Below are 22650 nucleotides of genomic sequence, written 5' to 3'. Positions count from 1 at the left end.
GTGTGTGTGTGTGTGTGGGTGTGTGTGTGGTCAGTGATCTCACAGGCAGAGTTTGTTTGCGCATCGACACCTGCTCTTGTGCGCCAGTGTGAGGTCAGGAGGCAAATTTTATGCGCCTAATGTCTTCTGAAGTGATCCGTTCCTCCTCTGAGCCTCCCATGAGAGGGATGGAGGCTCTGACGTGCCAGCATGCAGGCACACCAGCACCATCCACTGAACAACAGCCCCATTCCTCTTCCTCCCCGCTCCTTTCTGATAAGTTCCAGTGACTGCTGCCCAATCCCTCATGTCCGCAACTAATGCACCCTGACAGATGGATGTGGGTTATGTACGCCTATGCCTAGCAGCTTCATCTTGAGAAAACAAATAAGGATGGATTTAGAAAGAAGGTGGGGAAAAAGAGCAGGGCAGTCCCTGTAAGACATCTTGTGAAATTCCGGGAGATAAGAGGTGAAAAATGGAGTGCGAGTGAGTGAAAAGTTTGCTGAAGTACGGACAGCTGAATCTCTCATGCGGTTGAGCTCATGCTGCCGTCTAGTGGTACACTATTGTTCTCCTGCACGACTCCTGTCCAAAGCCACATACACTGTGCATTGGATTTGCATTGCAGCATAATGTGGATAACTCAGTTTGGGAAAATTGCAGGGAAGAGTGTTCCTACATTTACAGATCCAACTAAACGTGCCGGAAATCATTTCCAGCAGCAGTGAAAGAAATATTGTTAGAGTCCAGCTAAAAGGAAAACAAAGGAAAAGGAAACAGCTTATTAGTTTGCTGCCCAAAGCATTAGTACAGCCTGCAAGGATGATAAAACATCATCAAACAATAAACATGCTTCAAAATAAGAAGGAAAATGGTTTATTTGATTATTAATTATGATAAAGTTAATAAAGCAGTCTAAATAAAACTCCAAATCAGGGAGGCTAAATGGAACATTAGGACTGCAAGTCTGGAAAAAGCAGGTTTAACTCAGTGAAGTCCACATTTACAGTCAAATACACCCAGCACGCTGAAGATGGAAGGAAACAAAACTTACTTCTCATAAATATCACTTTCTCACAAGTCTGAACTTGCACCTGTGGTGGGAGCTAAAGATTAGCGCCAAGGCAGGGAGGCCTTGCAGCCTCCAAAGCTTTGAATTTTATTGCATGGATGAACGGTCGGCAGTTAAAGTGGAAACATATAAACACCATGCAACCATTTCAAGATGCATTTTTGTATACGTGTAAAAACTAAGGTGATGCAAATTGTATATTGGGCTATTTTTTTTTTTTTTGGAAGATGCCTGTATCATTTTTGACCAAACCTCCTAACCTAATTGGATAAAAATGATTGTAGATCTTAATCAAATATTACCATTAAATGACAATATTTTTGTACTACAAATAATGATATAGAAATTAAAATTTAATAAAGACAAAAGTCATTATATTGGTAAATAAATGAGTTGGTTAAACTGGAACCCCTGTTATCGAGTGATGGCTTCAGAGCGTGATCAAAGTCTATCCAGGGTTGATTTGTGCCTGGAAGATCTGCAAAGTCAAGAAAGGAATCTCTCTCTCACATAGAGAAAGAGGAAGTTAATTATACACTAAATCTTAAGAAGCAGCAAGCTGCCTCAGAATCTATGTGGACTGGATGACTTTAAACATTCCCACATGCCTCCTTTCTCACTCGCTTTGTTAAAGAATGAAAAGGAACATGTTCTTTAGAAAACTGTTCTTTATATTTCATTGTAGCACACTTTGAGACAATAAAAATAGAAAACAATAATAACCTTTGTTCTACATAAATCCCATTGAATAACTTCCGCTGCTAAAAAAAAAAAAAGAAATAATAAAAAAAAAAGGATAAGGGAGACTTCCACCCTGAAAGAAAGTAGTCCTTTTAAAGTCACAAGAGCAAATCTGTTTTCCTTTTCCAAAATTCAGGATTAGCAGGGGAGAGATTCTCAATTCTCCCGGTGAAGGCCATGTACGGACATGGGGAAAGGGATCAGTCGTTTTTCTCCCTCTTCTCTCGACGGGCCCTTCGCTTCAGCTGAAGCGTCTTGAGTTCAGTCATGGTGGAAAAGGTCCTGTAAACCCACACCATCTGTCGGCGAGGAAGAAGAAGAAGAAGAAACGACTTGACACGTGATCTGAGGTTTAATCTTTCTGAGAACATTTCTAACATATTTGTTTTGATGTGACAAGTTGATGGAGAATAAAGTTGAAAACTTGCCACGATGATGACTGCATTGAGAAGGAGAGGAATTGAGTAAACCAGTGATATGAACATTCCCTTGGAGTCAAAATACTGGAAATTAGAAAAAGACCTGAGAGAAGAGCAAAAGAAAAACTTTACATAAACAATTTTTTGTAGACATTTTTTTTTTTCAATTAATAGATACCCAAATGCACAAAAATATTAGGTCTTACCTCCAGTTCATCGCTGCCAGCTCATTCAGATATTCAGCACTATAAACCAGGCCAACTGTGGAGAGATCTTGCATTAACTAATTTATTAAAACATAAACAAATGATGGCACTTAATGATATCACTAACACAACATCGTCACATCTCTTCACTTTCCTGTCCTCAAAATTAGCTCTAGTTTGACGGCTCCAAATATCTCAGGTTATTTGACAATTAACTGTCACGATTTAAAGTCAGTAAACAAGACATAGATGCAAGATATGGAAGGGTTAAAAAGGTTTATGATAAACAAAACTGAAGTATTTTACAATGTGTGTGGTGTACTTTTATATTGATATTAACTAGTCTTCACCATTTTTCACATTAAAACTTTCTTAGCGATTGAAAACAAGTAAATACACTTAATGATAACACATCAGTAAATATGTAAATCAATACAGCAATATTATTTTTCTAATTTAACACATAATGTTTTAAACATATACATTGCAATTTTTATTGATCATATATTTAAAAAAACATGATGTATTTAAATAGTTTCTGTGCCACAGTTCATAATGAATTTGCCATTAACATTATGTTTGCCCTTTATTTTTTCTTTTTTTGTCTTCGTAGAATCTACACCTGGCTCAGTGTTTCGGTGAAGCTGCGACACCTTCCTGCAGGAGGCCATCAGCCGAGCGGTTGCTGCCAAACACTTCATGTTCGCTTTCTAAATCCGATACATTTGGCCCTGCTTTCCTGTTTTTAACTCAGTCTCTCGCCTAGACGCATGAACTAAACACATGTTATACGATTCTCATGCCATAAATTACCATGCTGGCTCACAGGGCATACCAGGGGGATTCAACTCCATTCCTAAAAGGCCCGTGTTCTGCACCTTCCAGATGATTTCCTGGACGTGAACCAAATGGCTGGATTAACTCCTCGGTATGCAGTCAGGTTCTCCAGAGTGTTGCTGATGACCTGATTATTTGACTCAGGTGTGTTGAAGCAGAGACACATCTAAAAGTTGCAGAAAACTGGCCCTTAACGACCCCAAGCTCCTGCATCTGTGCTTTTGCTATGGAATTACTGCAAAGTTAATGACTAAATGCAATTCAAACTATCGGCACATGCACGTTCAGGAGAAGGGATTTCTATGTAGGCAGTTGCTCCATTCGGGGGTTTTTTAGACGGAGAAGTTTTAAAATTTTCTAGTGTATGTGTTGCATTAAAATAAGCAATCTCTGTTTGAAAAGTCTTGATTTTACAACTGCTTGCTTAGCAGCAAAAACAGGTTTTTTTTAATCTTACTATTCTAACTACTTATAATGATGGGTAAAGCTTCTGAATAAAATAAATGCATGCTGTGTGTCAGCATTGGACAATGACAATTAAATAGTCAAAGTTTTTTTTCTGTTTTTATCCAACATTTTCCTATTTTGACATATTCACTTAAAATTAAGTTGTATTAAAATTGTGGCATTGTTCAGCTGCTGACGGATTACTCGTATATAATCTTGTACAGTTAATGTTTTGTCTTCCAATGATCTGATCACATCCTATATTTATAAGGTTGTAGGCCAGTAGAAGGGATAGCTAAAACAATATGGATTCTTCAGAGTTGTAAATAATGTTCTCATGTGGAGTAAGTGTGAAATACACCGCTGCTATGGCGCCTCCTGTTTACTTTTCCTGAGTATTCTTCGAAGCCAATAACTTGCTCATTTCCAGCATTTTGTTACTTTTGTATTAATCTATCAGCCATTACTCTATTAAGGACATAGGCTTTTTCTGCTTCAGATGACACAAATGTACAATCGGTAGTTTTCCCAGAAACTGATCTAGATACTGATGGGACGTTGCAGAACACGTACCAATGACCAGGAAGTGGCAGATCTGAGCTCTGTAAAACCTGCAGGTTACCACAGTCAGGAACAAACACACAACATGAAATACTATGAGCCCAATTAGCCATGGTTCCGACCACTGCACCTGTAAACACACAAAATGTGCATTGTAATAAATCATTGTTTTTAGTCAGGCAGAGATGGCTAACACCTCGATTAGCTAGTTAGTCAAGCCATTTTGGCAAAAGAAAATTAAAACGTACCGACATTAGAAACGTCCATATCGACGTTATTCTTAAATTACTGAATCCGTCGATGGGTATGGAGCTAATATTCTCTGGTTTTTGTTCTGTCATCTTTAAAAACGACAAAGCTAACCGTATAGCTTAGCTAAAGGTAAAAGAAAACGGAAATGCGAATGAAGCGGATGAGGTCACAGCCAGACAGCCAATCGGCTTCCTTCAAAGTGTAAACGTGAATACGTCTTCAAAAGTGTCTTTTTTTTGTCTTAATTATGTTTCACAAAAGTTCTTAAAATGTTTAAACCGTGAAAATCAGAAAAATATATTGTTACACAGCTGCAAAATGATTAAAAAGGTAAAATAATAAAAGACGAAAGTTAAGCAAAATATTTTAAAATCAGTTTTAATATACAATGTATAGTGCAGCTAAGCACCACGTACGACCAAGAGACAGGTTTGTCTTTTACTACACAAAATCTGACTTGGTCTTAAAATCTATATTAACAACAAAAGATAAGTTTTCAACATGTAACATAAAAACACATTTAGTTTAGAGTGCACAATAAAAAATATTTTCTTTCCTTCCATCAGCTGATAGTAATGGCTCTGGAGCTGGGCTCCCTTTTTCTAAAGCAAACCACAGTTGTCACTACAGAGCACAATAAAAGTTTCTGACATCATTCATAGAACCTCATCCTTCAGACATGATCGCTGATGTAATACCTCTCAGACTTTGAATTTATAACTCCTACCACATATCTCACCACTGTTTCACTGTCCTTGTGCATGTCATTAAAGGTAGATATGCTTCTAATCACTTTCATGCATGTCCTGCTCCTCTTTGCCACAACTGACTTCAGAGCTCCTCCTAAGGTTTCTCTTGAACTATAAAAATACAGGACTTCTTCTTCTTCTTCTTCTTCTTCATCATCAACTTTGCTAAACTTCACATCTTCTATGAGATTTCCCAGCATGTGAACTTATTGCACCCTCTAGACCAGTGTTTCTCAACCCTGGTCCTCAGCGCCCCCCTGTCCTGCATGCTTTAGGTATTTCCCTTCTGCCACACACCTGAATTGTATATCTGGGTGATTAACAGGCTTCTGCAGTACTTGATGGTCATGCAATCATTTGAATCAGCTGTTCTGGAATAGAGGCACATCTAAAACATGCAGAGCAGGGGGGCGNGCTGCTATGGCGCCTCCTGTTTACTTTTCCTGAGTATTCTTCGAAGCCAATAACTTGCTCATTTCCAGCATTTTGTTACTTTTGTATTTAATCTATCAGCCATTACTCTATTAAGGACATAGGCTTTTTCTGCTTCAGATGACACAAATGTACAATCGGTAGTTTTCCCAGAAACTGATCTAGATACTGATGGGACGTTGCAGAACACGTACCAATGACCAGGAAGTGGCAGATCTGAGCTCTGTAAAACCTGCAGGTTACCACAGTCAGGAACAAACACACAACATGAAATACTATGAGCCCAATTAGCCATGGTTCCGACCACTGCACCTGTAAACACACAAAATGTGCATTGTAATAAATCATTGTTTTTAGTCAGGCAGAGATGGCTAACACCTCGATTAGCTAGTTAGTCAAGCCATTTTGGCAAAAGAAAATTAAAACGTACCGACATTAGAAACGTCCATATCGACGTTATTCTTAAATTACTGAATCCGTCGATGGGTATGGAGCTAATATTCTCTGGTTTTTGTTCTGTCATCTTTAAAAAACGACAAAGCTAAGCGTATAGCTTAGCTAAAGGTAAAAGAAAACGGAAATGCGAATGAAGCGGATGAGGTCACAGCCAGACAGCCAATCAGCTTCCTTCAAAGTGTAAACGTGAATACGTCTTCAAAAGTGTCTTTTTTTTGTCTTAATTATGTTTCACAAAAGTTCTTAAAATGTTTAAACCGTGAAAATCAGAAAAATATATTGTTACACAGCTGCAAAATGATTAAAAAGGTAAAATAATAAAAGACGAAAGTTAAGCAAAATATTTTAAAATCAGTTTTAATATACAATGTATAGTGCAGCTAAGCACCACGTACGACCAAGAGACAGGTTTGTCTTTTACTACACAAAATCTGACTTGGTCTTAAAATCTATATTAACAACAAAAGATAAGTTTTCAACATGTAACATAAAAACACATTTAGTTTAGAGTGCACAATAAAAAATATTTTCTTTCCTTCCATCAGCTGATAGTAATGGCTCTGGAGCTGGGCTCCCTTTTTCTAAAGCAAACCACAGTTGTCACTACAGAGCACAATAAAAGTTTCTGACATCATTCATAGAACCTCATCCTTCAGACATGATCGCTGATGTAATACCTCTCAGACTTTGAATTTATAACTCCTACCACATATCTCACCACTGTTTCACTGTCCTTGTGCATGTCATTAAAGGTAGATATGCTTCTAATCACTTTCATGCATGTCCTGCTCCTCTTTGCCACAACTGACTTCAGAGCTCCTCCTAAGGTTTCTCTTGAACTATAAAAATACAGGACTTCTTCTTCTTCTTCTTCTTCTTCATCATCAACTTTGCTAAACTTCACATCTTCTATGAGATTTCCCAGCATGTGAACTTATTGCACCCTCTAGACCAGTGTTTCTCAACCCTGGTCCTCAGCGCCCCCCTGTCCTGCATGCTTTAGGTATTTCCCTTCTGCCACACACCTGAATTGTATCTCTGGGTGATTAACAGGCTTCTGCAGTACTTGATGGTCATGCAATCATTTGAATCAGCTGTTCTGGAATAGAGGCACATCTAAAACATGCAGAGCAGGGGGGCGGTGAGGACCAGGGTTGAGAAACACTGCTCTAGACTTACTACCTAAAACAATTGTGTATTAATGCAATTCTAGGGCACAAATTGCATAAAAAAATTGCTAAAATGTGCTATTGCTCTTTTCCATATATGGTATCTTTGGTCAGGTGTATGAAGTTATATAAGACTGTTGAAAAGAAAACATGCATTCTCACTTCCTACCTGTTCCAGTACAACATACTGTTAATTTTTTGTTCAACTTTTCCAGTTTCTAAATATCTATATCCACAAAAATACATAACCTGCTACTGCTATCCTGCAGCAGGAGACTTGATTAAACATATGGAAACAACAAAATTGTGGGGGTGGGGGGAAAAAGACATAAAAAAACATATATATTTTTTTAAAAATACAAGAATATGAAAAACATAGAGTTTGGTCAAGGTCCCAAGGTTACAACTATTTACAACAAATTCCAAAGGCGGCATCCTTGCACCGTAGCTCATGTCCTGTCTCTGCTGGGGTGAAAATCCGGAACAAAAGTTGCTGCCGCTGCGATGGGAGTGGAGTAGGCGAGGGCGAAGTTGTACAGGCCGAGCATCAGACACTTCCAGGTGGTGCGAAGTGCCTTCCCAACATTCTGGATATAGAAGAAAAATCGTCAAAAAGTTGATTTTCAACACAAGGGTGTCACCATTAATTTAGCCCTACCAGACAAATAGGTTAAAATAATAAAAGGACAAGACTTAGTTTTCAAGGATGTATATATATATTCCTTTGTGGCACAATAACAGCAGCAGGAAGAGAAGCTCGTTTTCGTCCTGACTGCAACATCACGACAAAACGTCCTAAGAACTCCATTGTCTCGCACATCCTGGACAGGAAAGGGCTGACCGGCTGCAGCAGAAACAGGATGAACTGAGTATAACTATCCTACTGGAGCTGAACAGGGAACTATAAATTTTAAGCAGACAAGCTTCAGTTTGGATATGTAGCTATCAAATTTATGTAGATTTGATAGCTACATAAATACACCGTAGCTATCAAATCTCCGTCAATGAGGCCTGATCTGGATCTCACAATGAGAAGTATATTTTTTGCCAAAGATTAAGTCAGTTTCTTAACTTTAATCTTGTATATTACCTGTGCTTAGCAAGTACAACTCTTATTTTTCAGAATGAGGTCACTTTGGCAAATATAACTCATGCAAGGTTCTTCAGAGTTATTGTAGCATCTGATTGCTGTGGCTATATAGGATTTTTTTATTTATTCATTTATTTGATTATTTTTATTCATTGCAATTGCTTAATTTGTTTTTGTCCTTTGAAATTTAAAGATATAAAATACATTATAAATAAAATATTTCGATATTTATATTTTATTTTCTTCTTTTACTTATTTGACTTTATGTCCACAGGGTTATGAGGGCAAAATTTGTAAATAGGTTTATTAAACTACAAAGACATCTGACCATTTTTAATATATCATCTGACGTGAAAGAATCATAATCGAAATACATCAGACGAAATTTAGCAGTTGTGTATGGAAATACTTAAAACTCAAAAGTGTGCTGCACACTCCTTTTTGTCGCTATATCTAAACAGTAACAGTCAGTTTTAGTTGAGCTAAAATACACAATACATACCTTTTTTACTTTCTTGTAGTTTTCTTTCTTCCTCTTTTTCTTCTCTTCTTTAGCCTCGTCATCTATCAGTGGTTCATAGCGCTCTGGCAGAAAGGCAAAGTTTAGGTCTTTTTTGGCTTTCTCGTTTGGACTGCTGTCATCAGAGGGTGGTTGATCCACAGAGTCAACATGCCGTTGATATTTTGCTGCACAACTATTCCTCCTTTCACCTGACACTCCTGCTGAATTCCTGTCAAACAGTCGGGATGGAAAGGATTTGGGCTTCATGTTGTCTCCTGGTTGCAAATTTGGGAGATGTAAGGAGAAGCACCAGTTTCCTCTGAGAGGTCAGCTATGTTGTCAACTAGTGTTACGTGCATCAGGCTGAAATGCATTCCAGTGGTGTTGGGGGTTGGGGAGTGGGGTGGCACACAGCCCTTAAAGGTGCAAATCCATTCTCCTCATCACAAGGCTGACCTCGAAAGAGCGTCAAGTGCAACGTTTTAATCAAAGTGACCGTTATTCTGAAGCATACAGCGTAGCAACCAGACTTAAGGCTGAGTTAATATTGATATACGTAATTAGGCTAGTGCATTTTTCCTAAACCTGCCTAAAAATAAATTCAAAACCAATAAATTATTTTTTACAGCTTTCAATAAAACCATTAACAGCAGAAGAAAAATGTATGCGAGTCCTTTAAGTAAACTAATAAATGTTTATATTAATAATCCAAAAACAATATACTGGTTTGCATCACCCCCCCCCCAACATCTCTGGTCTTGTACACAAGAGGGTCTTGATTGCTCTATATGTGCATTCAGTGTCTTTCAAGAATATTCATTTCCCTTAAACTTCAGGGTCTGTGAAGACTTTTATTTCCCAAGTCTTGCTACAGATTCACAATGAGATTTAGGTCTGGACTTTGCCTAGGCCATTTGAACATGAATATGTTTTGATGTGTCAAAAACTATGGCCCATTTTAGCATTTCTTATGGTTGCTAACTTAAAATGGGTTATGTTCATTTCAACAGAACATTTCTCAACATAATTTTTTGCTCAAAATACAACTTGGGGATTTTGTGTAAAAGACAGCTAAGAAATAGAAAACGATTGACCTTAGACTATTCCATTATTGCTCTACCTGTAATATTGTCCTTATTTAAGGTAAAACGCCTCACAAGTCTAAAGTATTTTAAAATCTCTGGTTTTCTTCCATTATTGTTGTTTAGCTCTCTTCATTTTCCCACCTACGCTGACCAGTTTCCCCTTCATTCTGAAGAAATGGACTGCATGACACAATCATGACATTTCACCACAGGTAACAAGTGTGTACAGACGAATGTGTCGTTTGTTTTTAAACACGGCATTTTTCGCTTGGGGCCAAAAAGTTAAGTTCTGGTCTCTGGCTTTTGACAAACGGCATCATAAAAAGTTATCCTGTAAAGAAATTTTTCTACCTGAGTTTTGCATCTCTGTATTTCTTCCTGTCAGAAGTATTCCAAAGGGAGGGGGCAAAAACACCAATACACATTTGCAGAACAGTTTATAAACTTTATTGTTTTGTGTCTTCAAAAATATTTAACCTGAGATAAATTATGCATCCACTGAATAGAAATGAGCCTGAAGAAAATGCTACAAATATGAGATTTTACAAATCTGAAATGTGACCAACCTTTTTAACAACTGATGGCAAAATGATACAAAACTAGCAGCAATTTTTATTTTATGCTATAACGTAAACGTTTATCATTCACTTTTAACAGCAGCCGTAAGAGAAGCGTACTTGAGCAGAAAGTACAAGGACATGTTGAAAGTCACGTTGAAAAACCTAAAAACTACAAAACTTCTCTCTGCTGCAAAACCTGTACAATTTTTAAAGTGAAAAGGTGAAAAAATTCAATTAATTTAGACGTGTAGGCATTTGTGTCGTATCGACACATTCAAAATCCCACCAAAATCGTCTTTAAATAATTACAAGTAAAATACAAATTAGTAATTAACATTAAAAGCTTAAAAGTTAACTTTTCAAACAGTTTGCATTTCAGACCTTATTTCTTACGTAGCCAACATAAGAAAACTGTGCAACATTGTATACATCTTAAATCAATTTTGCCATTTTTTTTTTTATCAAACAATCCTTTATACAATAGCTTTTACATGAAACAAATGAGATCTTAAGGGGCAAAACTGAAAAACTGTATACTATTACAGAAAAAACAAACAAACTTTACTTTAGAAATATAAACAGGCAATTTATATATTTTTTGTTTTTTGTGGTGTCAGTATTTCACCACTAGATGCCACTGGGCTCCAGAAACTGAAGCTGTAACTTGTTCTGGTTCAAGCAGTTGCATTGATCATAACCTCGACTTTAAAGCTGCAAGCAGCATTGTGTGGCCATATTTATGAAAATAGACTCTTTAGCGGCTATGTCTCATTTATAAGTAATGCAGCTATTTTTTGTTTTGTTTATTATTATCATTTTACGAATTGAACATGTTACATTACATTACCAAATTCAACATTGCAATGGAGAGTATTACTGGTCTTCACTGCGAAAGTTGTTCTGCCCTCGGTCAGGGTCCTTTAGGCGGAGGATACGGATGGTTTTGCTCACCGGAAGAGAACTGAGCAGGAAAGAAAGCAACAAAAATATTGACAAGATTTTAAGTTGCTTAGTACTTTTAAAAGAATCAGACAAAGTTCTTAAAGTAGTGTCATTTCAGTTAAGCGGTTCTGCCAAACACCATTTAAGACACGAGAAAGTAAGACAAGTCGAAAGGTGTGGGTGGAATTGATTTGCGTTGCATACACAGAAATGGTTCCGATGGTTACCTCATGTTCTGGGGCGTGAGGAAAATGAACTGTCTGTAGCGCTGACTGGCAGCTACTTTCAGCATCATGTCCATTGATATCCTCCTGTTCACCATGTCCTAAAAGAGCAAAAGAGGAACAGAGTCAAGTTCATTTTTTTTTCCATCCTAGATCAAGTTATGCTGCAAATTCTGGTAAGTTAGAGATAAATTGGCTAATAATTTATTTTAATAATCATAATGATGACTTTTTTTATTATATTAAAAGAAACATTTTGCATTATGCACGGCCAATCATCTCACCCCCCTGCCCCCCCAAAAAAGGTCAGATTTGTCTCACTTCCATGTGGTACTAAATCAAACACACTCAATAGTTTTCAAAGCGTCTGCAGACTGAGAAGTCACGTTGCAATTTATCCGACTTTAATGTCATCGACGTGAGACATGCACTATAATTCTGCACCAGAAAAAGCCAGACAGTAAATGGATGAAATGTAAGGAGGGATGAACCACACATGTGATGTCTGTTTGATCAGATCTATAATTACTAAATGATACAAAGTAAACTTTGTTAGCCAGCTATGTTCTGAACTTTTAGACATATCGGGCGTCTTTTATGTTGGGCCTAACACATGAAAAAGTAGATATAGTTCATGTTGCCCTCCCCTTGTCCTCATGACACATAAATGACATACAAACACACAAATGTCAATAAAACCGTATGACATTACCATGTAAACATCAAATTCGTCAAGGCAGCGAAAAGGCGACTCTGTGATTGCCCAGAGAGAGAGGACAAAACAAACGGTGGAGAAGGAGCGCTCGCCTCCAGACAGAGATCGCATGTCATTCAAATCCGCTTTGTTTCCTTGGCCTGGCTGTACCTAAGAAAAAAAAAAAAAATCGACTATGTCAGGTTCGTACAGAAAATTCCTTGCCTGAGGTCATTTTATTTATTGAATTTCCCTTTGGGATCAAGAAAGTGTTTTAGAATTAGTGACTTAATTTGTAAAAAGCAGTGGCCAAAACTGTCAAAAACGTATTGTGTTAACTGTAGTTAGACTTCACAACTGAAACAAACAAAAGAAAATGCTAAAAATATATATGCTTATAATTAAATGTAGGTATATCAACCAGGATATTGGATTAGCACCTACAATTTTCTAGTCTTTCTGCTATGAAAGTTCATAGTACTTACAAGTAAAAAAGATCAAAATAATTGTGTCTGCATTTGATCCTTTTGTCACTTTTTTCAGAATCAGAATGCATTTATTGTCATTGTACAGAAGCACAACAAAATTTCCTTTCAGTACGGCCAATCCAAAGAAAAGACTAACAAACAGCAAGAGCCTGTTTGTTTGCTTAGTAGCGCTTTAGGTCAGGTCCACAGATGTCATGGGAAGGGAATGGGACCAGAGCAACTTGTTCCGTTAATTTTCCATCTGCCTTAGCAATGGCGACTCCCACAGAGTCAAATTTGTGGTCGTTCCTGCTGAACCGAGCTTAAATCTGAATCAGAATCTGAAACTCATCACTTCATTGAACGCAGAGTGAAATACATCAGAGTTTGTTGTGGATTATGTCCATTTGTTGTGGATTATGCTAATGATCAGATAATAAAAACCGTCACTAACTTTCACCGCTCCTCAGCAGAACCACAGGTTAATCACCTCATTGTAACATCAATGTAGTAATTCATGCATTCAGTAAGATTATGGCTTCTAATTTACTAGAAGTAAAGACTTGAAATATTTCAACCTGTAATAAATTTATGCAACATATTAGTTTCATTCTGATATTTTGTGCATTTTTAGATATTCTCATGTTTTGAGCTATACTTATAAAGATCAGAGGCAATCTCATTCTACTTCTGTGTGAGGAAAATTTCTGAGAAAAAAAAAGGGGGTTTTAAAAATGTTTTAAGACAAAAGCAAAGTTAGAACATAGTTGACACCAGTGGTTCCCTAATATCTCTGATGCTGATCCTTGAAAAAACAGTGAAAAAGATTCATGAGCCTAACGAGCAGCGCCAATCTCTTGGTGCATCTCTTTCTGAATACCAACTTGAGGCTGAAGCGAACAAACGAAAGCTGCTTACCGAGATGGTCAAGGTCTCATTCTTGTGGTCAAACGTCATGCTTCCACTATAGCCTCTCTGAGCAAGCATACTATTAAAGTAGTATTTACAACGGGCTGAGAGGAACCTAATGTGGAAAAATGAACAATCGTAAATAATTAAAAAAAAAAAAAAGCTTCCAGAGGAAAAATAAGAGTATCTAAAACAAAAGCTAATTAATATTTTTCTTTTGGAAATACAAAGAAAATGCTCCTAGTGCAGTGATGCACTAAGTGTGGTGCATCACTGCTAAATGAACAAAGGCGTCGTCGTGACTTACTTTCTGAGATCAGCGTAAACCTGGAGCCTGTAGTTCATGACGGTATCCAGACTTCTGATGAAGCTGTTCAGGCTCCTCATTTGCTGAGACATATTCTTGTAGCTCTCTAAAGCCTCATGATATTGCCTTGTCAAAAGAGTGTAAAAACAAAATTAGGAGGACTAGTATTTTGGTGTGTTGTCAGAACTGCATTCTGTCAAGTAAAAGTGGAAATTGTACACTGCAATGGTTCCCAAATTGTAAAACATGAAGCTATTACCTCACAATCTCCTCGCGGTCCCCTTGCTGTTCCTGCTGAGTTGAGATCTTGACTTTGAGACGATTAATTTCACTGTCAATGCTTTTGGCAGTTCGACGGACTTCAAGGCGTTCTGGACAAATCTCAGAGGCCTTAGCGACGGAGGCCTAAGTTGAGAAAAAGGCAGCTGTTACAAAAAAAAAAAAAAACTGAAAAAAAAAGCTGTGGCGTGTGGAGTGTCGCCAAGACAACCAGTTTGCAAAGCATGAAAACAAAGGAGAAACAGAAACGAGAGGTTAATATGAGCAACAAGAAATGCTCATCTGAGGAAAACAACGTAAGCTGTAGCTAAGGGGTCAAGTCATCAGACTAATCCTGTATTTAATTTGTCTTTATATGTGATCTAAAGACTATATACAGCATATAGTCTTTATGTGTGCAACTGGTTTACAATGACGGTAACAGAACGTTTCATACATGCAGCAGCGGTATTGGATATCGGGCTTGGAGTAGTTCAGGGATGTCTGTGTCGTTTTTTTTTTTTTTTTTTTTAAACAATAATACTTAAGATTTTCAGTTTAAAAAAAAAAAGGAAAAAAAAAAGTAGTACAACATTTAAAACATTGCTTAGCTTTTATCCCTGTGTCTAAACTAACTGTAGTTGAAACCATTTAATTTTATTTTTTGCTTTAAACCATCTGGACACCCAGTTGTCTCGCAGCCACTTGTTAACAATCGATAACCATACACTGACAATCTCGCGTACCGCAAGGTTTGCCTCCTTGTTTTTAAGTTGAGCTTCGAGAGTGTGAATGTTGCGGAGATGGGCACTGCGCTTGTCATCGTAGTGTTTCTTGTGATGTTTGCACTTCATCACCTCCTGGTCAGTTTTACTCAGCTCGTCCTGCAGTAGAACAAGAAGCAGCGTAAATAAAGTGAGAGACAACATGAATGAATTGGCTGACCGCGCCAGGTCACAAAGTCATACAGCTGATATTTAAATGATGATATTTTCATATGCAAAACAACGACTCAGAATATGCATTTTCTGAGACATCGCATGAACAGTAGGGTCTCTGTTCCAACAGCTAACTTAGGCTGGTGGAGCAAAAAAAAAAAGCAAAAAAAAAAAACCTGTGGAGTATATCTGAAAATAAAGTTTTCACACGTTACTTCATCTTGAAAGAAGCTCAAAGTTTACTGTTGTGAATAATAAACATGTAGTAAAGATACATTACATATGTAAATTTAAAACTAAAATATTTGGAATTACCCACCGCAAAAACCACATTAAAAGGATATGCAGGTAATTTTTGAAGACCCCTTAAGTCATTTTTGTCTGCCTCCACCCAGAATCATTACCTTGACTGAATCAGCCTCCTCCGTGATGGTGCTTATGTTCTCTTTGTGCTGCTTGTATTCCTGGTCTGCCTTGTCATAATCTGCCTTCAGGTTGGCCATTTTGGTTTTAGCTTCCTCGTACTCGGCACGCTTGGATGAAATCTTTGCAACAATCTCCTGAAGCTCTTCCTCCTGAGACAGTCAAAATATAACAGTTTAACACTACGAGCCTGCAACACAGCTGCAGGCTCGTATGTATGTGTGAAGGCAGGAACGTGATCTGTTCCTACCAGTGGCCTGAGGTCCTCTGACTGAGGCTCTTCTACGTTCTTTAGGTCTGTCAACTCAAGCTGGAGCTTTGTGGCCTTATCCTAAAATAAATAAGCAAAGTGAGGCATTAAATTAGATACAGCTTGAAGTAGAAATATATTTTTAAAATTTAATACCGGAATTTATTCATAACAATTGTGGCTATTTTAATTACTCTATATTAAAAGCCATTCATATTGTTCTGCAAATAATTAGAAGAATACAATAATGAAAAAAATATTTGGAAAATTATTTACTTTGGTAGTCTTTTGCTCCATGAGCACTTTTCTTAGAAGTCCCTCATTGTGTTTGATGTCTTCATCCAACTTTCTCATTTGTTGCTGGAAACGAGCTTCCTGACCTGCCTGGTTTTCCAGTTCTCTCTGTAAATGCCTGATGGGAAAAACAGAAAACAGGAAAGGGAAAGAAAAAGAAAGAGGGTATAAGAATGGTAAAGCACAGTCTTTTAGATAAAAAAGGTATAGATAAAACTCTGAATAACTGGAGTCAATTTGTTACTGCTTTGATTTTTTTATTTTCACATTTAGGTAAATATGTAGTGTTTATGTTGTACGAAAAAAAAAAAGAAGCATGCTTAGAGAGCATATAAGAAACTCACCTGATTTCTTCCTCAACATCCCCTGAGAGGTAGTTTGGTCTGGTCTGATCAGAAGAGTAATTACGGTTAGTGAAGATCTGGTCACCATCCTTAGAGAAGGCTTGGATGCAGTTAGCTGGAGGATTCTTGCCCTGCATTATTCTTCGAGCCTCTGTGCGATTCTGACAACACACACAAAACGAATGCAAATAAGAAAAAAACAACACTTACCGTTTTGTTGACACGTTTAAGTTTTAAGGGAAAAATGCCAAAACCTTCTTACAGATAATCTTTTATATAAAAGGACACACAGCTGATGTTTGGTTCAGTTGGACTTATCCAAGTCTAACTAAAGCTGTCTGAACACGCAGTGAAGACAGTAGGACATTCACTCTGGACGAAAGACTTCTCACCTTAATAAGAAGAATGCTCTCAATGTTTTTTTGATCAATGAGGCAGTTGGCCACAATGGGGTCTTCAATGTCCAGAGCTTGAAGCACAGAGGGATACTGGGGATGATTCACAGCCCTAAACAAAATAAACCGAAGTTAGGTCAATAAAATCGTCAACTTTTCTTTTTTAACAAGTCCTGTCTGGAATTGTGGCAGAATTGTGCCAGTGTGAAGTCCAACAGATTTACTTTCACAAGTGGAGGATTACAGTTTTTTGCTATAATGCTCCACTTTATAGTATATATAATACTAAAAAATATATATTATACATTCCTTTGGGCTTATTTCAAATGAACTGGACATAGAGACAGAACAAAGAAAGGGAAAAATAGATAGAAAGGTGGAGGAAAAGTTTAAACGGGATCACAGATAAGAGTAGAGGAGAGAAAGAAAAGTTACATAAGATAAAACCTTAGAAGTCTGCTTCTACACTTGCAGGAAAAGACAAAACCAAGAACCAAGAAACTAACGCAACAAACCATGCGTATAACAATAACTACATCACTGAAGAGTACACGTCAATAATTAACACGAGACATATCTTGTATTAATTACAAGACATCTTTTTTATAAGATCAGTTATAAGCCTTAATCATTAACAGAAACAAAAAAATGTGTCTGTAAATAATTTATGCAATAATGAGTTTCTTTTTTTGATTTGAATTACATAAAAACCTTTTCATGATTCTGTAATTTATTTGGCTGGACCTGTATGCTTGGCTATATCACAGCTGATAGACAAGCGACCTCATCTTCCCAAACAGTTAAAATACATCTAAACAAATAGCTTTTTTGCCATAGAGCATCACAATTAATGTGGCTTGAAAGCACCATATTTATAAAGAGGAAGAATAAACGAATGAGTCTGGAATGAAATGTATTCACCTTCTTCTTGTATCATGGACATGGTGGAGGAATTGACTGGTGATGATGGTTGGCCTTTGACCAGATCTGTACACTTTAGCCATGAGGCTCTTTAGAACCTTTTCATCATCATAGTTGTCACATGTGAAGGCCATAAGCAGGTATTTAAGACATACTTCCACAGCCAATGCCAGCTCTGGATCCTTCAGACCTATAAGGTAACCTGCAGAGTGGAATAAATAAGTAAGTAAGGGTAAAGCAGGCTTTCTCTAGCCATTATGCTTGTTTTCTGACTTTAACAATCAAGACAAGCCACTGAAAACGAGAAACCAAATTCTACCCAGAGGTCCTCGAGGTTTGTGTCTGAAGTGGCCTTTGCTGTTAGCTTCCTCAATAGCACTAAGCAATGCAGGCATATGTTCTCCAAAACGCCGAAGTCGATTTGAGCGACTGCTCTTCATGGTCTGTAGTTTTCTTTTGTTTGCTTCGATGGATTTCTTGAGCCCATTATACTCCATTCTGGAAAGGTAAAGAACAATTGATTTGACATGATAAAGTTTTAGACTGTGAAACAAACATATCCAACAGAATTTATTTCACCCCAAAAGAAGTAAATGTGTTGAAAATTGGAGTTCGTTTATCTATTAGCATCTAATGGGTGAACAAGATTCACCCATTAGATGGGTGAATCTTGTTGATTGTATTTACATATATCAGCCTGACCTGAAACATTGACATGAAAATGTCAATTTTTAGTTCTACTAAAACCTTTACTATATAATATCCAGAAAGAATAGCATAAATAATGTCTTTTTCCGTTTACATACTTCATCTTGCCTTGTTCTTCTTTGGCACGGTTGCTGGCATGTTGAAACAGGTCAATCTGTTGACCTAGAGTGGAAATGTGAAGATCGAGGTTTTCCTGCTCGGCTTGAATCTGCGCCATGCGTTCTGCCCTCGCCTGGCTCTCTGCTCCGGTTGTTTGGCTGATGCTACAGAAATTAAAAGGTGATCAGAAAGGAGAAAAAAATAAACCCACCAGTCATAAGGTTTATAAAGAAGACTGTAAGCAACGCTCACACCTCAGAGTCAGATCCTTTATACGTGAAGTCAGCTGGGCTTTGTCTTTTTCCAGGTCCCTGAGGTTAGTTCTACACCTATGGACAGTGAGCTGAAGAGAGGAAAAAAACAGGATGACTTCCCTGCATCAAAATAAAAAAATTAAATAAACATGTAATTCCTAATTACTTCCTAATGAGCTGGATTGGCCAAATAAACAGTGTTTTGTAAAAATGCTGTAACAGCTCTTTCTTCTGAACCGCTGTAACACAAACAGCTACAGGAGATCCTTCCTGCCCACACGATCAGAATCTACAACAAATCTTTGAAGAAACTTGGGTAATAAGAGTCAGTCTTGAATTTTGTTTTGTAGCAAAAGGCAACTGTGGGAAGAAAATGCACAAACATATAGTAGAGAAATAGTTTATCATGAGTTGATGCTGATAGATCTACTTTCTTTGCTTCTGTAACAGATTTGTACCATCTGGAGCTGAGCACCAGTGAAAACAGAAAACACAAAAGTGTGTGTAAAACAATGCTCAGACTCTGACCTCGCAGGACTTGAGAAGGCTGTTGCGTTTCTGGGCTTCAGCCTTAAGCTCAGCACATTTAGGCTGCAGCTCCTGGACTTGCTGAGTGATTCCCTCCAGCTGTTCCTGAATTTGCTTGTACTTTTTCTCAGACTGCTCAACCTTATTCTGTAAAAACATACACGTTACAAAAGACAAGAAGGTTGGAGTCAATAACTATTACATTTAAAGACTAAATTATTGATTTAAGTAAAATGAGCAAAAGGTCCAACAGGTCATCATTAAGACCCAAAATAAAGCGGAAAAAAAGGTTCAGGAGATTTTTTTTTTTTTTTACCGTTGACTGACATTTAAATACTGTTTTAAAAAAAAACAAAAGACATATCCTACCTTCCATTCATCAACCTTTTCATCATATTTCTCTGTGGAACGTTTGTCTGCCTGTAACTTCTCCTTTACTGGTTCCAGCTCTCTTTCCATTTCAGTCACCTGAAAGATTCAAGTCACTGGGTTTACTAAATACAAATCCTACATAGAGTAAGATTCATGCTACTTACACAAAAAATTCTATATATATTGAAAAAAAAGAAAGAAAGAAGAAAATCACTGACCAAGGACCAAGCCATTTGTTTCTGCAATTCTTCCAGTTTGGTGTGCATTTCCCCAAGTGAAGCTAAGCTCTTGTACCGGTCCTCTTTTTCAAGGTATTTACGCTTCAAGTCTTTCAAACACTGAAAACAAAACAAATGATATCAGTAATAATAATAATAATTCTAATAACAATACTGTTATAAGACTGTACAAAGTGTTTAATGTTTTGTTACACTTTAATTTAAAGAGGTAAAAATTATATTAATTTTTTTCATGAATTTCTGAAGATCCTTGGCAATGAAATGAATTAGCTCATGGCCCAGTAAATCCATTAATATGACTTAAGATCATAATAAATAACTGTGGACAATATTTATCTCACTTAGTCAAAAAAAAAATTAAGTTAAAACTAAACTTAAGATACAAAAAAATATACCAAAACCTAAAAAATACAGTAAAAGAATTTGACATATTACTAATAAAAAGTTCTAATAAATAAAAACTTGTAGGTGAAATCGAGCCATACTTCTCCATGCTGCTCGACTTTCTCCTCTGTGACTTGCTTGGTGGCTTTGATATAAATAAAGTCCTCCCTCATCTGCTCTAGTTGTGTAGCCTTCATGAAAAACTGTAAGGAAAAAAAAACACATGTACATTTGATTTTACTTGCAGAAAAAGAAAACAGCTAGATCCAAATGACAACAAAATTGAGGCCAAGATTTACAACTAACGCTGTGTCAAGACAGACTACTAACTAAGATAGAATATTAACTACTCTAAACAGACCTTATACTTGTCTCCTTCTCCTTTAGAGTGCAGGAAGTATTTGCTCATTTCCTGTGTGAGAACTGACACAGGATTGTTAACCTAGAAAAGAAAAGCAAAAAATAATGATCACAGATTTTGCTGTAACACAGGACCATTAGTTATACAACCTCATCTGGGTGGAAAAGTACACCTTTTGGTGCCAACATTCTGACGTATTTAGATGTCCAACTTACCTGAATGTTGAAATTGTCCAAGATGGAAATGAGCTCTTCTTTTTTGGTAGAGATAACCTGACCTATCAGAGGATAAAAAGAACGGCTTTCAATGATTAGATTTTCCCTGCAAATCCAAAAACAGAGGAATCTAAAAACCCCTCAAGTGTTTACCTCCGTTACTCTTCAGTTTATAGGTTCTCAGCCCTTCCCGTGTTATTCGTAGGTCTATGGTGATGGCCGGGCCATACACGTCGAGCTTGTAAGCATCTCTCCCTTTGTTACGCAGGGTTATTGACACATCAGCAGAACTGATCAAAAAGAATAAAGCATTTGAAAATTTCTTGAGTAATTTTTAGAATTCAAAATTGCTTTTAAGTTTAAAATTTCATACTGGCTTATGTGGTTTGTAAAGCAAGTAAACAAAAATCTGACTTTGAAAACCCGATAAAAGATAAAGAACCTCTAATTAGACAGGACTTTAGAAAAGACAATAAAATTCCAACTCAGAATAATAGCAAAATATTAAATTACGTTTTTTTTTTTTAGATAATACCTTTATCTAGGTCATACTGAAGAGTTTTTTATAACAATTCAATCTTTAATTTAAAACTGGCAGAAACAATTTATGCAATTGTTTTTAAACAAAATCAGTTATAGCAGTCATTAAAATCTCTAACAAGCAAACAAATAAAAGAAACAAAAATACCTGAGGCATATTTTTAATTATTTTAACACTCCTAGTGGATCTGGTATGAAACAAAGTGGAATAATATGTGGTTACAAAGGCCCTGGTAACCTGCTGGAGTGCCTGGCATCATTGACTCTAAATTATCAGAGTCCATTAGCATTTCGTGGCTTCAGGAGACTGAGCAAGAGGGAATGGTCAAAGGTAAAGATAAAGGTAATTTTATTTATATAGCACATTTTCAGCAACAAGGCAATACAAAGTGCTTTACAAGAATTAAAAGGAAATACAATCAAAACAACAAACCAAAGGAAAGAGCAAAAAAAGAAAAAGAATCTAATGTTGATCTGAAGTATGTAAACTAGGTGCTCCTATCAGGGTTGCTAAGTCTCGTCTGGTCTAATTCCATTTCTGGGTTGGGAGAACAGGAGTCTGAAAAATAGTCTAACAATGTTGATCCAAAAGTGTCCTCTGGGCTTCTGGTCGCTGCATCTAAATATTGAGTACTCTATTTTTTCTGATAAAATCGACTAAAGAGTGACTAATGTAATCTAATTCATTTTCTGGGTTAAAAGTGAGTCTGTATGATCTAAATAGTGTGTTCTCCACAATTTCTGATATTACTAATAGACCAATTAGTAATATCAGTAAAATAGACTGGGTTAAATAAGGAGTACTCTACAGTTTATAACAAGTAGACTAAATAAAATAAAATAAAAAAGAGGAAAGGACACATTAGGGCAGATGGCAACATTCAGACAAAACAAAGACGTGAGTGAAGGTGGTGACGTCACAGGACCTTGAAACCACGTTGCTCAGTCTCCTGAAGCCACCAAATGCTAATGGACTCTGATAATTTAGAGTCAATGATGCCAGCCACTCCAGCAGGTTACCAGG

General features: G+C 37.0%; 3 protein-coding genes across 5 annotated transcripts in view; all 3 read right to left on the bottom strand.

Annotated features, from left to right (window-relative positions):
- Positions 1-1704: 1704 nt before the first annotated feature.
- Positions 1705-6309, bottom strand: tmem18 (transmembrane protein 18). 2 transcript variants are annotated; one of them, XM_007552821.1, is made up of 5 exons: positions 6129-6309; positions 5893-6010; positions 2421-2475; positions 2224-2317; positions 1705-2094 (listed from the first exon to the last, which is right to left on the bottom strand). In XM_007552821.1, exons 1-5 carry the CDS (start codon positions 6219-6221, stop codon positions 1996-1998), a joined length of 459 nt encoding a protein of 152 aa, XP_007552883.1. In that variant the 5' UTR covers positions 6222-6309; the 3' UTR covers positions 1705-1995. The 2 variants fall into 2 exon arrangements, with proteins under 2 accessions (XP_007552883.1, XP_007552882.1); XM_007552820.2 differs by lacking the exons at positions 5893-6010; positions 6129-6309 and adding exons at positions 4278-4395; positions 4514-4680.
- Positions 6310-7319: 1010 nt separating this feature from the next.
- LOC103138574 (uncharacterized protein C1orf115) lies at positions 7320-9291 on the bottom strand. The gene is given in 3 exon segments (XM_007552817.2): positions 7320-7910; positions 8916-9187; positions 9190-9291. Coding segments are annotated over 3 exon segments (510 nt in total). The 5' UTR covers positions 9290-9291; the 3' UTR covers positions 7320-7772.
- Positions 9292-10424: 1133 nt separating this feature from the next.
- Positions 10425-22650, bottom strand: part of LOC103138573 (structural maintenance of chromosomes protein 6) — a 15009-nt gene continuing 2783 nt past the window's right edge. For both annotated transcript variants that reach the window (XM_007552816.2, XM_016671967.1), the window contains 23 exons: positions 21240-21376; positions 21087-21148; positions 20872-20952; positions 20612-20713; positions 20106-20225; positions 19885-19983; positions 19516-19662; positions 18988-19076; positions 18733-18897; positions 18246-18424; positions 17927-18128; positions 17003-17117; positions 16611-16771; positions 16249-16384; positions 15973-16053; positions 15704-15874; positions 15108-15245; positions 14363-14508; positions 14104-14229; positions 13806-13911; positions 12439-12591; positions 11730-11827; positions 10425-11521 (listed from right to left, as the gene is read on the bottom strand). In XM_007552816.2, coding sequence (XP_007552878.1) covers positions 11434-11521; positions 11730-11827; positions 12439-12591; positions 13806-13911; positions 14104-14229; positions 14363-14508; positions 15108-15245; positions 15704-15874; positions 15973-16053; positions 16249-16384; positions 16611-16771; positions 17003-17117; positions 17927-18128; positions 18246-18424; positions 18733-18897; positions 18988-19076; positions 19516-19662; positions 19885-19983; positions 20106-20225; positions 20612-20713; positions 20872-20952; positions 21087-21148; positions 21240-21376 — 2902 coding nt within the window. In that variant the 3' untranslated portion in view covers positions 10425-11433. The remainder of the gene's footprint in view (positions 11522-11729; positions 11828-12438; positions 12592-13805; positions 13912-14103; positions 14230-14362; positions 14509-15107; positions 15246-15703; positions 15875-15972; positions 16054-16248; positions 16385-16610; positions 16772-17002; positions 17118-17926; positions 18129-18245; positions 18425-18732; positions 18898-18987; positions 19077-19515; positions 19663-19884; positions 19984-20105; positions 20226-20611; positions 20714-20871; positions 20953-21086; positions 21149-21239; positions 21377-22650) is intronic.

This window comes from Poecilia formosa, unplaced genomic scaffold, assembly GCF_000485575.1.
Source record: "Poecilia formosa unplaced genomic scaffold, Poecilia_formosa-5.1.2 Scaffold53, whole genome shotgun sequence".
NCBI classification, from domain to species: domain Eukaryota; kingdom Metazoa; phylum Chordata; class Actinopteri; order Cyprinodontiformes; family Poeciliidae; genus Poecilia; species Poecilia formosa.
Note: the sequence above shows the minus strand (reverse complement) of the source record. Positions and strands in the feature narration are given on the sequence as shown.

Coding starts and splice junctions, on each gene's coding strand:
- tmem18 (XM_007552821.1), bottom strand. CDS start 6,221: ATGACAGAACAAAAACCAGAGAATATTAGCTCCATACCCATCGACGGA. Junction 6,011..6,128: donor TATGGACGTTTCTAATGTCG/GTACGTTTTAAT, acceptor GTGTGTTTACAG/GTGCAGTGGTCGGAACCATG. Junction 2,476..5,892: donor CTGCCACTTCCTGGTCATTG/GTACGTGTTCTG, acceptor ATCTCTCCACAG/TTGGCCTGGTTTATAGTGCT.